Source organism: Hippocampus comes, unplaced genomic scaffold, assembly GCF_001891065.2.
Source record: "Hippocampus comes isolate QL1 unplaced genomic scaffold, H_comes_QL1_v1.1 scaffold158, whole genome shotgun sequence".
NCBI classification, from domain to species: domain Eukaryota; kingdom Metazoa; phylum Chordata; class Actinopteri; order Syngnathiformes; family Syngnathidae; genus Hippocampus; species Hippocampus comes.
The window spans coordinates 2,893,231-2,909,821 of NW_017805548.1; the positions used below are offsets into that span (position 1 = coordinate 2,893,231).

General features: G+C 39.4%; 1 protein-coding gene across 6 annotated transcripts in view; it reads right to left on the reverse strand.

The window, feature by feature from the left end:
• The window catches only part of tenm3 (teneurin transmembrane protein 3), a 329,661-nt gene that overhangs the window by 259,512 nt on the left and 53,558 nt on the right, over positions 1-16,591 (reverse strand). For all 6 annotated transcript variants that reach the window (XM_019879750.1, XM_019879749.1, XM_019879748.1 and 3 more), the window contains exons 3-6: positions 13,136-13,359; positions 12,807-12,918; positions 11,225-11,295; positions 5,318-5,605 (exon numbers count right to left, since the gene is read on the reverse strand). In XM_019879750.1, coding sequence (XP_019735309.1) covers positions 5,318-5,605; positions 11,225-11,295; positions 12,807-12,918; positions 13,136-13,238 — 574 coding nt within the window. In that variant the 5' untranslated portion in view covers positions 13,239-13,359. The remainder of the gene's footprint in view (positions 1-5,317; positions 5,606-11,224; positions 11,296-12,806; positions 12,919-13,135; positions 13,360-16,591) is intronic.

Sequence of the window (16,591 nt, forward strand, 5' to 3'; positions counted from 1 at the left end):
TGTGCCTGTGTGTTTCAATTTCGTTCATGTTCGGTGATGTTCCGGCTGCTGCTCATCTTGTGCATGCATGCATGCAAATGCTCACTTGTGCAGGGTTGGGCGCCCGCGTGCGTGCCTGTGTATAAGATAAGATAAGATAAGATAAGAAAACCTTTATTAGTCTCGCAATGGAGAAATTCCCAATTCACAGCAGCAAAGTTATGAATGGAAGAAGTAGAACAACAAAATATAGGAGCTGCTGGAAAGGCAGCCACTCACGCGGCGCCATCTTGAAGTCAAAATAACAAAAATAACACAACACAACACATAGGACACAGACAGTCGTGCAATCTTCACCACTTTCCTGCATACACTTTGTTGTCTGAAGCAGTTATAGATGAAAGAGGAGAGGATCAAAGTGTCCTTTTACCAGTGGATCAGAGACGTCATGCTGAAAATGTGCACGTCTGCTACAAGCTAAGTTTTGAAAGCAAACACGAAGCTGTAGACTGGCTGTGAAAAATGCTGCTCATTTCAGGTGCAAAAAAACCACAAGCGCCCCGGGGCTGTCCAGCAACGACAGATAAATGGCACCGACATTCCTCCCAATCAAAATCAGTGCTAGTGTACGCATGCTGCCGAGAAGACGCAACCACCAAGCATAGATTCTTCTCCTTTGAAGAATAACGTGGCCCAAAAAATGCTGAAAACAATCCACATCAGGTCCACACGACGTAACAACAAACACAAAGTGACAAAACAAACAGAAAAACAACAAAAAAAGCAAGGCTCATGAGAGCACTTGCAGATGGCTGCCTACTCGGGCGCCATCTTTGACTTCAATGCTTGCACGTGCACGATCAGGTCGATCGCAGGAGGTTCATCGCTTCAAAATTCGATCTTCGGTCAAATGTGTGGCAAGCTGACCCAAGTAGTCAGTAACCGCTCCAGCTCGCATGCAGACAGTGCCTGCTTCGAGTGGCAACAGCGGAATACAAGCCACATTTGAAGAGGATTGTTCAAGAGAAGGAATGCCAGAAGTTCCTGCACTCAGGCGCTAAGCAACATGCATAGTAAGAGAAAAACATTATTATATTTTTGTTTTTGCACTTGGTTGAACTGAGGGTTTGTGTGTGTGAGACAGTCCACACAATATTCATTGTTGAAAATGACTGGCCTGTGGTACTGTAGGAGTCAATTTCTGCCATGATCATGTTGATGTGTGACATTTACAATAACTCTGGCTGAGCAGAGCTCTCTCTCTCTCTTTCTGTGTGTGTGTGTGTGTGTGTGTGTGTGTGTGTGTGTGTGTGTGTGTGTGTGTGTGTGTGTGTGTGAGGAAGGAATGGGATGATGTTTATGTGTGCCCATGGGTATGATGTGGCTCTTTGCAGTAACACAGTAAAAAAAAAAAATGCCTCTGAGTCTCTGACTGGTTGGCCACCCCTGGCCAAGAGTATTGGGGAGAAACAGCAAAAAAGAGGAGGTACAAAAAAGTGAGGTCAAGAAATCGCTCTTTCTTGTTTGTCCCATTTGACCTCGCAACAGCAAGTCACTCGCATGATTTTTCTTAATATGATACAGTCATGAAGTGACGAAAATGTTCCATCTTATACTTAAAATTGTGTGACATGTTAGACCAGTGGTTCTCAATTATTTTCTGTCATGCCCCCCCCAAGGAAGAGGAAAACATCTTGCGCCCCCCCCCCCCGCACGACTATAAATAGTATCATTTGTCTATAAAATTGTTATAAGGACGCCTTTGCATAACACTGTATCCTTATTAACGTATAAGAGAATAAAATAAAAAAATAAATATGGACCAACTTTATGGACCAATTTACAACAAAGAATAGCTTTAGTAACTGGAACAGAAAAGATTTAAAGTGCATCTGAAATTCAAAAATAACATTAAATCCTTAATTTAACAATAAAAATTTTTTGACTGACCATGTCAAACCATACTATACTGAAAAATAAAATTACATAAAATCAACAACGAATAATGCATTCAAACTAATCACCAACATTATCTCAGGAACACAATATTAAAAAAACTTTAACCAGCAAAACAAAAACATAAAAGAATTTGTGCTTTTTCTTTTTTTTTTAAATCAAAGAGGATTTCTTGATTAATTGCTACAATGAGCATGTTTTGCAATGCACAGCTTTTCGAAGCGAGGTTTGAAGCAGGACACAGCAACTCTCGGCTCCTGCTCAATGTGTAGCCGGGACCTGTACAGTATTTTAGTTTACTGAAGTAGCAGTCACAAAGCGGCATGATTGTTGGCAATATTCGGCACGTTTTCGCTGAAAAAAACTCAAGCAGCTTATCAGTGTGATTGGGGTGTAATGTCTTTAAGTGACGCCTTAATTTATTTGGCTTCATGCTGTCCGCTACCAAAATTTTTAGACACAGTAAGCACATCGATCTTTCCTCGTCTGCCACCGCAGTCGCATTGAAGCCAAGCGCTACATACGCCTCGTCATATTTCCTCCCTGAGAATGATCCCTGCGCAATGCGAGCGCCACTGCCCCTTAACGTAGTGGAGGTGCAACTGCATGTTATTTTAGGACAGTAAAAAAAATAAAAAAGCATGTTCCCCGAGGTCAAACGCGCCCCCCTTGATGGAGCCTCGCGCCCCACTATTTGAGAAACACTGTGTTAGACATTAAAGGCAATGGTAAGAAAAAATGCTATTTGACTTATTTTGTTAGTATATGTACATTGTCGTTAAAAAAATCTGGCCTCACATTCGCTACCCTGACAATGGGTACAGAAAATGCCGGATTTTGTGGAATTTGCATTCTGAATCAGTCAAGGTCAAATGTTGACGTGCTCATATATTCCAGCAATTATTTTCTATTCAGCTCATTGTATTCTACTACTCAAGAGCTTGTGTCAATCAAGTGATTTTGGTTCAAGAAATGATTGCACCCATTTACCAGTTAAGTGAAAAAATCTACTTTTCTTGTTGGGTTTTTTTGTTTGTTTGTTTGTTTGTTTGCTTTTGTTGTTTCTGTTTCATATCTGTTGCTTCCAAGGATTGTTAGGATTCTTTTTCTTTTTGGAATAACAATTTGATTGCTGCAAAAAATCCAAATAACTTTTTTAAAAGATGTTGATTAATTATCGTTCCCTTGATCTAAATGTGGATGGTTTCACTTTCTCACTGTACAAACAGCCCATCTGTGAGGAACAAAAGAAAATTGATCAAGTCCACCTGAAGTTGAGTTGACCTTTCAGGAATTTCCTGATATTCACTTCGTTTAGAGAGAGGGAGAGAGAGAGCGGGGTGTTTATTATTTTCCCAGAAATGTTGTGGGATTTAAAAAAAAAAATATATATATATATATATATATATATATATATATATCCTTCAGTCAATTTCATTGTGCAACAGTTCCTTAGTTTATGAAACTGTTCTTTTTCCTACAGTGGTGACATAACTCGAATGTGTAAGCAAGTTGGAACATGCTGTTGTCCACAGGCGTCAAACTCAAGTCCTGGGGGCCAGATCTGGACCGCCATATCATTTTGTATGGCCCGGGAGAGCAAATCAAGCATGTCAGCTTTTCCATGATGCTTCGATGATGATGCTTAACCAAAATCTAAAATTGTCATTTTGTACTTATTACATTAACGTAAACAATGGCTGAACTAACCATTATTCTTGACTTCTAGTTTCAAAACTAGTTATCCACCAATGTGTTGTGCACTGTATATGTAATAATATGGACATGATCAAACACACAGTCATAATGGCCCGCTCAGGGAAACCAAAACTACAATGTGGCCCACTACAAAAATGAGTTTGACACCCTTGCTGTAGTTGATCATGAACAAATACTGTAAAGTCATAATTACCGTCAATGTATGAAAAGCACTTCTGGGCCATAAATATAAAACTATCAACTTAAAAAAAAACAGTCAATGAGCGTGACTTCTTGAGCCACAGGACGGTGTTTTCTTATTCCATAGCACAAAATAATTCACTAAAGTTTACTCATGTTATTGCCCATATTCGAGGTGAAAAGTGTAAACGTCACAACACTTCTGCCTATTTCCATGAATGACTAATGATTGCTTAAAATGTATTTCAGGGAGAACACCGTTTCTTTAGCGTTAGCAGTCCAGCGAGAGTAAGTTGTCAGCAGAGTTCGCCACCCTGAGAGTGATGCAGCAAGCACTATCATAAGAAGCAAGCAGGATATCTACTCAGATCCAAGCGGCCCCACAAGTGACCGTGTGTTTGCATTTCAGCTATTTAATCAAACATGGAAATGGGAGATAGCACAGGCTTAATAAAATGAGCTGCACACCAAACACCCACTCAAAGCTAAACAGCTGCATATTTAAGTGTCAATTAGCCATTGAAAACTTGACGACTACTCACTTTTACAGGAGGAGTGTATTCTCCCGAGCTCTGCCATACACAACATAATGTCATCTAATAAAAACATTATCAAACTTAATATGGGAAAAGCGGCGACTCAGCGCTTCAGCTCAGTGTTAATTATCGCATCGTCTTGTAATGAAGACTCACTCAGGAGTGGGTTAGTATATCTTAATGAAAATACATTGTAGGCTCTGTTTGTGAATGTGTATGCATTAATGTGGCTGTAGAAAAAAAAGAATAATTTCCGTTATTAATGATGAAAATCACACCTGTTGGCAAAATTGAGGATAGTGAACAGGCATAAACGCAAACACGGCCACAAAGAGGCACCTACATACCTGTAAACCGAGCAGTATATGCAACATCCACATCCTTCGTTTTGTTAGCCTTACCGATTTTTGGAAAGTGAAGTCAGTGAACATGCATCACACATATGACGCCAAATGTATTTTCCAAAGGCTTATGTGGACCAATTTCTAACTCGGTGCAAACTTTTATAACCTGATTGAGAGAAATTGTGGGTGTGTGTTGTCAAAACATTAAACCAGTGTCATTTCTTTTCATCTCCGCCTTCGTTGACGGTAGCCTTGATGGTCCTTCAAGGTTCTGAGAATACTTACACATCTCACGTCACCTCTTTCATGCAATCACAGTTCATTCACACGCTGGTGACACAACATCACAAGTAGGGGCTTATAGGTGGGTTACACTTAGGTTTCAGGATCAAATCCGAACCCTCCAGTTCAGGGATGATTACTCTATCATTGTACACTGTATCTAGATTTTTCTCAAGAACTGAAAGACACTTCGCTGTCATTTTGCAATGACGTCGTAGGATATTTTAATCGTTTCAAGGCCATGGAAAGTAATCGAAAGTGTGGTTTATGGAATAATCCGAGCTAGAGTCATAACGAGAGAAAACAAAAATCTCGTCTTACCGTTGTCACTGTCAGACTTGTTCTCGTGTTCGGTATCGGTAAGAGTCAGCACTGAGTTGGAGCGGCTGGACAAACAGGAGCTCCTCTGGGACGACTTGCCCAAACCCCCGCGGTCCCACAGCCGCATAGCTCTCTCTGGTGATCTCATGGCTTGACTATCCACATCTCGGGCCTGGGCTGGAGCAACAGAGAAACTACGGTGGGGGAGCGACATCTCAGAGCAGAATACTAGGCCATGGCGTGATGGAGGCTCACAGATGCCCAGTTGACGAAGATTTAAATGATGACCTGGAAAAAAAAAAAGGCCGTTTGAATGTTACGAGAACCATTTGAGGCAACATAGATAAAAACATTCAGTTGATGGCAGCACGGCGAGTAAGTGGTTAACACATCTGTCTCAGTTCTCCCACACCTGAAAAAAAATCATTGACGAATCAAAATAGCCCATAGCTGTGGATGTGAGTGATTTGTTTTTGTCTGTGTCCTGCAATTGATTGGTGGTCAGAGTGTACCTGGCCTCTCGTCCAAAGTCAGCCGCTGGGATGGGTTGCAGCTTCCTAATGGCCCGAACAAAGACGAGCGGAATAGAAAATGGATGCATGGCTTCTTACATAAATGAAAGCCAGCCAAAGCATCACAAGACAACAACAAGAATTTAAGATAAGATAAGAAAACCTTTATTAGTATTTGAACTCTATATTTGAAAACAGGGAACTTTTTGTGATGAAAAGTATGAATAAGGTATTACATTTGTAAATACTTTGTATTGAATGATCCATCCATCCATCCATTTTCTAATCCACGTTTCCTCACAAGGGTCACGGGCGTGCTGGATCCTATCCCAGCCGTCTTCAGGCAGTAGGCGAGGACACCCTGAACTGGTAGCCAGACAATCGCATCGCACACATAGACCAAACAACCATTCACGCTCACAATCACATCTCAGGGACTGTATTGAATGATTTATTGATTTATTTATTTATTTTTTCTGCGAAGCAAAAATATTTCAAAGTATATTGCACAATTGAATGAAAATCTGTAACAAGCACACAATATGCCAAGTTCAATCGATTGCAATGACAGGTATAATTAAAAAGGTCTCTGAGGTTAGGCAATGAATTAAACAAGACAGTTATAGTATAAATCACTGACCCTCATAAATTATGCTTTATAGCAGTGGTTCTTCACCTTTTTCGAGGTACCAAACCCAAACAGTTAATATGCACATTCACCGAACCCTTCATGAGGCACATTCATTAAAAACGGAAAAAAGTTAATAAAATTTCAAAGGATAAGTATACTTTTTTTTTTTTAATTGAACGATGTACACGTTGACTACGAAGCGAATTTCCCACAGTATTGATTGGACAAGCAATGTCATTTGATCATCTGCAGCCCGTGATGGCCAAGCGGGTGTGTCATAACTAATATGTTGAGTCGCATGTGTCTGACCCTTCATGGCAGAGGCTCTGTCGAACCCCTGAGACCGACTCACCGAACCCCTGGGATTCGATCGAACCCAGGTTGAGAACCATTGTTTTATAGTGATGACATTTTTGATAGCATGCATCATATTTATGAAAGAACAGCTGTTCATTGACAAAATCTTAGTTATTATTAGGTATTTGCAATGAGTCATCTGTTTAAACTCTATGAATTAAGACCAATACCATTAAAAGAATTGTTTTGTAAAATATATTCACAAGCTGAAGAACATACTGTTTAGGGCTCAACGTGAGTGCACCCCAAAAAGATTTGAAAGAAAAGCTTGAGTTTCCTTTCAGAATCAATCATTTCTGTCATACAACAAATACTGCAAAAACACTCCCATAAATGTGGGACATTGATCACAGATGTCAAATGTTCACCCACAAAAGATGACTTTTCAAAATGGGTGTTTTAATTTATGTTGACAAATGTACATACAAACATTGTGAATATCAGTGACTCATTCATTCATCTGCGATTGGCTGGAACCAGTTTAGGGTGGACCCGGCCTACTGCCCAAAGACAGCTGGGATAGGCTCCCCCTGCAAGCCTTGTGAGGATAAACGGATCAAAAAATGGGTGTATGGAATGACATGAATTCATCCAATGCATAATTGAATTCATATTGAAAGACAAATATGTGTTTAAAAGTAGCTATTATAAAACTGTGAATCTAATTAAAATCCAAGGAGAGAAAGATCATCGAGAGGTGAATCGGAATTAGTCCAGGGGCACTGACTGGATTTTGGAACTGGGGACCAAGATCATCTCATACACACATATACATATATATATATATATATATATATATATATATATATATATATAGTGTACCAGATTCAAGGCTGGAACTGCTCATTTGCATATGAAGCAACTCAGTCAGTCAGCAGTGGTCAGACCTGCCATCACGGTCAAGTTAGCGCCAACTTTGAAATAAAAGGCATTGTCATACATGTAGCATTACAGTACAGTACTTGTTTTGCTTTTATTTTTAAGTAGCCAATGAACGATTGTTGTGGCGGCTGGCTAGACAAGGCTGACTCCCCACTGAATGTCCGCAGAAGGGCCGCCGGCGAGATGGTTATTTCAGTGCCGTTGTGTCGCGACTTCGACAGCCTGTCAAAATGTCTTTTCACGAACTCATGCTTGGTGAAAAAAAAAAAAAAGAATTGACGGCTGCCCAAGAGAACTGTGCCAGCTGATCATAGCTGCCATACTGCAAGCCAGAGGTAAGCCCTTCATTTTTTGAACATGCTATGACACTCAGTTGTATTAAATATGCATTTAACAGCTTTTATGAAAAAAAAAAAAATGTCATTAACTGCATTGTTTTAATAAGCTGCTATTTTGTAGTCCTAATATTTGTTGCTGTAGTTAGGAAATAAAAACAGAAACTAAAAGGAATTAGGTATTATAGTATACATAATATTATGTAGAGTATATTGTAAAGCATATTTATATAACTTAATATATTTTATATTTAATATTAATTTTGGATTCATTGCAGGTCTTATTTTTCAACTTACGTAACAGTGTTAACAGTAAAAAAAATTGAGTGAAGAAATATTTTCAACCCACACTTATTCTTTTGTCTTGTAGCCACATGACTGACATTTTCAACAAAATAGACCACGTGAAAATGACTTTAAAAAATCTGTGAGTTAGGACTTTTTGAAGTATGTTCATGCCAAGAGTCTCAATAGAAATAAAATAAGTGGAGGGGTAGGACCATTGCGGGACTCCTTCTTCAAGGTGGTGGCCGTTATGCACGACGCTCCAAGATGAGGCTTGATCCAGTGTTATCTACAGGCATGCAACTCAAAAGGAGCACGTATTTACCGATTGGTCATCTATATCTGGTAGCAGTGAGTTCAGCGGCATGATTGAGCGCGAGTGGGTAACAATAAAGGTGTGGAGAAAAACTGAAAATAGAATAAACTTTTACACAAAAAGTAATTTCAAAGTTCTTTCCAAAAAAAAAAAAATCACCTTTTTGTGCACACTAAATTCCTGAATTAACTTTTCCTAATTGTTAGTACTTTGAGTCTTTAATTACTACCGGTATATATTTTTATATGGGTCTTATAGTTTAATCTGTCATTTCCGTTCTTTGAATTATTTGAGTCTCTAGATCAGTGGTAGCCAAGCTGCGGCTCGCGAGCTGCATGCGGCTCTTTGGCTGGTTCAATGCGGCTCCCGGGCTTTCACATGACAAGCGGCGAAAACGCCTCGGCAGTGGCGACGCCATTCAAACAAAGGCGCTAAATACACAGAACGTACTACGTCAGCCTATCATCAATCCCGTTACTTGATTGACATAGAGGGCAACCAATCAGATGACTGCATCACCGATCATGCGCAAACAACGGCGCTAAGCGCTATGCTAGTCAGCGAATTATCTCTGATTTTAAGGCAGGGGTGCCCAATATGTCGAACGCAATCGACCGGGAGCCAGCGAACTGATCCCAAGTCGACCGCAAGGGGTGGGAGGAGGAAATGGGTGGGAATAAAAGATTTGTTTGCTTGTGTCTTTAGCGTTCGCATTTTTGGCCCGTTCCGACTGTTGCTCATCGTGGTGTGCGTGCATTTGTGCGCGAGTGCATGGGTGGGCACCCGCGTGCATGCGAGCGTGTGTGTGTGCGTGTCTGTATGTGTGTGTGTGTGTGTGTGTGTGTGTGTGTGTGTGTGTGTGTGTGTGTGTGTGTGTGTGTGTGTGCGTGTGTGCGCTTGCCCGTGCGTGATCGGGTCGATCGTTCGAAGTTGGTCGCTTCAAAAGTCGATCTTTGGGCAAAAATGTGTGTGTGTGCACACGCGAGGAAGGGTACGATGTGGCTCTTTGCAGTAACACAGTAAAAAAATTGGCTCTTCGTCTCTGACTGGTTGGCCACCCCTGCTCTAGAGTAATGGAGCTTTCACATTCAAAATTTTTCATGGTATTTATTGTTTATTATACTTGAGCAATAGTCATTTATTTTCCTGTGTTACATTGGAGGGAGCCGTCTGCTCTTCGAGCTGTGGTGGGCCGAGGCCGAGGTCGTGCCTTTTGGATCCTCTCTTGCTGTGCGTGCAGGCATCAGCAGCACCATGATGAAGTATTGTGTTTATTGTCAGTTGTCTAAATTTCCAGACAGCATTGGCCACTGTAATGTGAAGTATCTCTTCACCTAAAATGCTTTCTAACTCAAATCTCACAATCACGTGTGTGTTCTTGTGGCTTACCGCTTGCCTATTTAACCAAAAATACAGTCATTACATTGCAAACGTAAGCAGTAGAAAATGGATGAATGGGTATTGTGAAAGTGGGGGGATAGGGGGCATCGAGCAGTCATCATGAAGATGCCATCTGCCCTCATGAATGAGTCACAGTCAGATGATTGCTTGTGGATTCGAACATGATGGTGGCGTTCACTGGAAATGATTGTCGTTTGTCTGATGGTTGCCCACCAAGATGAAAACCACACGTTCTGCAGCAAATTGGACAAACAACACGGTCCAACTTAAAAGTTCTGGTCCATGTGGCCATTTCCTGTCATGACCATGTCACTTATGTATTTTGGTTTTAGTTTTCAAGGAGAAGTTGAATAAAAAATAAATAAAATAAAATTGCACCTGCAAATGCCTTTAATTTGGAAGATACTAATTCACATTTCATTTTTTTTTCTTTTTAAGACCAAAAATACTTTTTTTGTATAAGGAAAAGCAATGAAACACATTTGAAAATGCATATTTAAGTATGGAGGTGAAATTTGCCTTCTTCCTATCCCAACATGAAGTCAGGTTTTCGAATGACATGCATATCAGTCCTTTGAAATATAAATGAAAAGGAGGCAAACAAATTATCTGAAAAATCGCAGAATGTCCCTTTTCATCTTTAATCAGCCAATGAAAGGGGAATTATAAAAGCTTTCTGTAATTAATGTCACAGCTGAAGATGAAGAGTGCTGCTCTCCAATTAAAAGTTCTATTAATTTGAAATGAGCTCCAATTAGGCAAACTGTGAAAAAGAAGCAGATAAGAATTTCTCCAAATTGATACTGTGTTAATTGGCACTAGAGAACAACTTTGGGGTTCGGCATATTTTCTTATTTTCTTAAAATGCGTTATTTTGGGAATCCCTGCCCCTTCATTAGAGACTTAATTATGCGTTTACTCTTGCATAATGTGGCAACTACAGGTATTTCTCTACTGTATGCAATTCATTTCATATCAGAGAATGTAACAGTGAGATCTTATTTCATTGGCATGCATTTACAAAATGTACACATGTATTAAATGCTAGCGGCATTTTTTTTCGAATCACAAAAGCAAACGAAATGTTGATACATATTGGAAGCAGTCATTTTGCTCCAAATTCTCAATGATGATCCGAGTCTCTTGTGTCAAAAACAATTCTGTGTATGCAATAAAATTAATACTCACCGTCTATGTTGTAATTGTCTTGTTCATGATGAACCATGTCCTTGTGTCCTTTTGATGTCCCACAAAATAACCTGTCAAAACATAAATGTTTATGTTGTGGAAAAAAAAAGACCTTCATGACATTTAGGTATTCCTCTTGACATCCTCGGAAAATTAATTCATTTTGTTTTGTTTTGAAATGTGCACGACTGACATATCTGTATTTTTGATCATGTTCAGAGTTCAGACCTGATCCTCCCAGATAAGAAAAAGACCAGCGTTGGGAAAGTTCATTTCCTACCTGAATTTGATCAAAGTTCAGCTCACTAATTTGAAAATTACCTGGTTCGGTTCAAAGTTCATCCATCCATTCATCCATTTTCTGATCCGCTTATCCTCACAAGGGTCGCAGGGCGTACTGGAGCCCATCCCAGCTGTCTTTGGTCTGTAGGCGGGGCATGCGTTGAACTGGTTGCCAGCCAATCACAACCATTCACGCTCACAGTCACACCAAAGGACAATTTCGAGGGTTCCATTAACCTGCCACGCATGTTTTTGGAATGTGGGTGTAAACCGGGGTACTCAGATAAAACCCACACAGTTACAGGGAGAACAAGCAAACTCCACACAGTAAGGCCGGAGCCGGAATCGAACGCTGCACCTCTGCACTGTGAGGTCGACGCGCTGATCAGTCGACCACTAAGTTCATCGTTCCAAAAAAGAACCAGTTTATTTTTTTTTCTTTCTCTCACTCTATGCATTGCTGCAAGCCGCGACCCTCTGGCACGCTGGCATTTGCCCATGGTTAGCGCCCATTCAGTCCACAGCAGAATCCAGGTTCAGTTATCACACCACAATCTCAAAAAAATCTTACGACTTGAATTGTTCCTTTATAATGAATGAAAACCTTTTTTTTTTTTTTTTTTAAACAGGCAAAGTGTTATTTAAAACATTGTCACATTTAGGTAAGACTTCAAAAGAACGCTTCTTATGATGTTGTTTTGTTTTGTTTATTTACTAACCATACAGAGGAGGCATAATTTAAATTTGGACAACACAATGTGTTGAAAAAATATTAGCATTGTGATAATAGCACATCCAATAGGAGAAAGATATCTAGGGGCATTGCTTAAATAGATAATATATTCATATTTATTTTATTTTAGATAATGATGTCATATCATCAATATTGCAATATGGAACGCATATATTGCATCTCGGATGTTTTTCCAAGATCGTGCAGTCCTACTTTAAAATGATTACAATTATAATGTATGGCATATTTTGAGTATCATTTCAGTATCTTGAGCCTGAGTGTCCAGTTTTTTGGAAATCAAACTACAGTCCCCCCACATCTACCGTCTAATTATAACACGACGTGAGAAAATCCAATGTTGTAATGTAGTAACGGGCAATCATGAGTGTTCTTAGTCACCATTAGTATCCTAGTACAGCCTGCTTGGAACCACTACTGCCCAGCACATTGTACATTACCGAGCCGTAACTTGTTTTTGACACTAAGTGAGTGCAACCATGACAAGGCAAATCACTGCTGTGTAGTAGAAATGCCGCTTGTGACGATGAGTGTAATTTGATTCCTCACCGAGTATGGTCTTGTTGTTGGTCAAGGACCTTGAGTGTCTCACTGGAGGAATAAGACTTCTGAGTTGGGACGCGCACTTCTTGGTGGCCAATAGCACAGTCTTCACTGTCTCCTGGAGAATACAAATGACATGAGTGGAAGAGAAATTTCTAACACGCAGGATGATGTCACACTTCAGTCGTTACAGTAGTAGTAGTTTCATCCAAGAGTAACACTGGAGCAACGGAGGACTGACATTTTTAAAGAATAGTTTACAAGCGCCAAGGAATCCATGAGGGAAACCATTAATGAATGGGAACAAATGAATTAAGACATGTCAGCTATCTCACCAAGGTATGCTGCCTCCTTGTCCTTGTGGGACTTAGTGAGCGAGCAGTATGGACGTCGCTCTTTCACTTCCATAATGCTTCTGCTGGTGTTGCTGGCAAACATCGAGGCATGCTGTGTAACAGCTGATTTGACAGGAAGAAATACAGGCAGAGATGAAGAAGAAGAAGAAAGAAGGACTGGAAGGTGGAAGACGGACTTCAGATGACGCTGTGTAGAACTCGTCCTGTGAACGCAGTACACAAACAAAGGGTTCATCACTAATCGTGTCTTACCAACAAACAGTGTTGGCCATTATACTTGAAAAAAGTAATGAGTTATCGTTCACTCACTTACTTTCTCCCAAAAGTAATTGAGTTACAATCTAGTTACTGCCTTGCTTATTAGATGCTCAGCAAACTAAGTACCGGTATGTTTTTTTGTGCTATCTGTAATGTAAACTGTTTGTAATAGCTGAATGAATTTAAAAAAACAAAAAAAACAAAACGATAAATGTGTACCTGAGTGTACTAGCATTAGCAGTAACTCTAAACATACCTAAATATCTCTGAAATGCTAATGCCACAGCACTTTGTCGTAAAGTGGCACATAACATGATCACTAACGGCAACGGCGTTGAAATAACAAGAAAAGTAATTAATAAGATTACTTCTTTACTAAAAAATGATTGCCGTCAGCAACTCGTCATACTCAAATGCTGTTATCCCCAACATATTGGCTTCATTTTAGACAATAGTCATGGGTTACTATAACCTTTATTAACTTTTGTCAAATGGCAATATATGTATACCGTGAATATAAATGTTGATATGAAAAATCTACACACCTCTGTTCAAATGTTAGATTATTTTATCCAGTTGTACCTCTACTTACAAACAGCTGGCTCTTCATATGAAATTTTCAAGATAAGAAAGGTCTCAACAGGAAAATATTGCCTCTTGTTACGAAACAAATTTTAAGATACGAAAGGTAAAAATACAATATGGGCTGCTAATCGCAGCGCCAAGATTCCTGAACGCAAAATACTTATAGCTGCTCTGTCATTGGCTATTACCTAGCATCATCCTAGCATCTCATTGGCTAAGAGGGACCTCTACCGTATGTGTCTGTGTGTGTTGACAGATAAATAGATCGATATTTGTCGATGCAGCGTCCTCATCTTTCGCTCCTTGCCGTGAGGCATTTGGATAGTTTTACGTAAATGTGAATCACCCAGAAAAAGTGTTCGTAAGTCGGGCGATCGCTCACTATGCTGATGTTTGCCTTGAACATTTTCGAAGGATTGTTAAAAGCCGACAAAAGCAAATGTCCTTGGATCAGGTCTTTCCAAAACGCCAGACAAAAACCTCTTCTGAGAGAGAACATGAACTAAAGAGGGCAAAAAAAGTTGAGGACGCAGTTAAGATGTTTTTTTCCAGAACCAAATGATTCCGTAAATAGAGGTATATCCTTTCAAATCCTTTCCACCATTAATCGGACCTATGATGATTCTTTTCAATTGAGCTGTACAGGTTTGTACAACTCAATTGAAAAGAATCATCATTTTGAATGGGGAAGTCAGACTAAACGACTACAATAATGTGATTATACAATTGTACCAATACCAATAACCAAGATGTGACGGTGTTCAACTCAAATTCATGATAAAAGGGTATTCAGAAAACACCTGCCACCATTTTCTGAATAACCCCAAATACACGTTAGGCGTTCTAGGAGGCTTTTCTTGCCATTTTTGCCAGGATATATTTCCCAAATATTTGAGTATGGAAGTGGTGGACGGGGGCCCATGAGGGGGAGGGAATGTGAAACAACCCAGATTTCATACCACACATACATAACTACAAATCAGTCTATAGAACAACAACGTGGAATCATCTATATTACAGAAAGTAAAAGTGTCATTCAGTTAAAAACAAAGTAGAAGAATTACATTTTTTCAAAAGTGTAGATTATTGCAACATTTTTTTTGGTTTTGTTTTGTAAAATACATAAGTAATGAATAGTATATAATACATGTAGATGTCAATGTTTTGGGGTTCAAATGCGTACAGTACTAGCTTGTATTCAGTTTTATGGTTACAAAGTTATACTGTATGTTCTGGTTAAGTATATACAAAGTGCTGTGAACAAGTATTCTTTGTTTAACTTGAAGTGAAAGATAACACAGCAATTATAAGCTGGACTTCAAATGTAACCCTTTTCGCTTAGCTGTTATTTTATTTTGTTCAACATTTTTGGATTTATGATGTTGAGTGAAAGTAATACAATCATTCGTTCATTCGTTTTTTTTTTCTTTCTTTCTAGCAGAGGCCTGAATGTTTTGTGACTGACTGCTCACAATTCCTGCCATTTTGTCTTCAGCCCCTGTTCCAGTTGAAGAAAAACAGCTTTAAAGCATGATGCTGCCACCACCAGCATGCCTTACTTGTAGGTGTAGTGTTCTTTTGAACAGGAGCAGTTGCTTGCACCCAAAAAAAACACCAAAACAATACAGCTTTTGGATTTATGGCTAAACAACCTTGGTTTCATTTATTAGAAAATAAAAAAACAACCCACATTTATTCCATCCATTACAATGCATTTGAAATGCAATTTTGGTGTATGCCAAGTCTTTGGATTCAGATAAAATAGTCCATCGATCAATTTTCTACCTCTTATCCTGTTCAGGGTACCGGGTGAACTGAGCCTCCCAGCTGACTTAAGGTGCGAGGCAGGCTGTACCGTGGACTGCTCGTCTGACATACACTCCACACATATTGAATGACAACCACTCACACTCACATGCTCATTTAAAGGCAGTTGAGAAGAGTCACTTAATTTAATATGCAGATTTTGGGATGTGGCAGGAAGATGGAGTACATTGAGAAAATCCACTCAAACATGGGGAATCCCATATGTAAAGGCCTGAGCTGAGATTGCAAAATGCAGCACTGTTCTTTCATCAAAATGCAACCAATATCCTAATCTCTCTTTGCAAAGCAACATTTAAAAAAAAGAAAACTCTTGGACATACATCTGGATCTAATTTAGGCTTTAAGGTCTACCTCTGCATTATTTTCAGCAAAACCTGTACATCATTTGTCAAGGGATCATGTTCACAGAAAATAAATACAGTGGGGAACATAATTTTCTACAGTAAGGCAATAATCAAATACAATGAAGTAAAGTATCACATTTAACATGAGCAAACATCAGGCTACAGGGTTTATGGTTAAGTGGATGGGAACTTTTTTTTTCCAAATCAAAATCAGCAGAAACATGGAAAAACAGGTGCATCTATAAACGTCCTCATATCTCCTGAAATTTCATCACACTGTTAACAGACTCATCTTGACAACCTGTGTTCCAAATTAAACATGCAGTGGCTCTCAGGTTTACCTTCACTTCTCAGCATGTCTTGTTATAAAACAGCTTTTGGTTTTAGGGTGGTGTTTTCCACCATGACCTGGTAGTGGTTT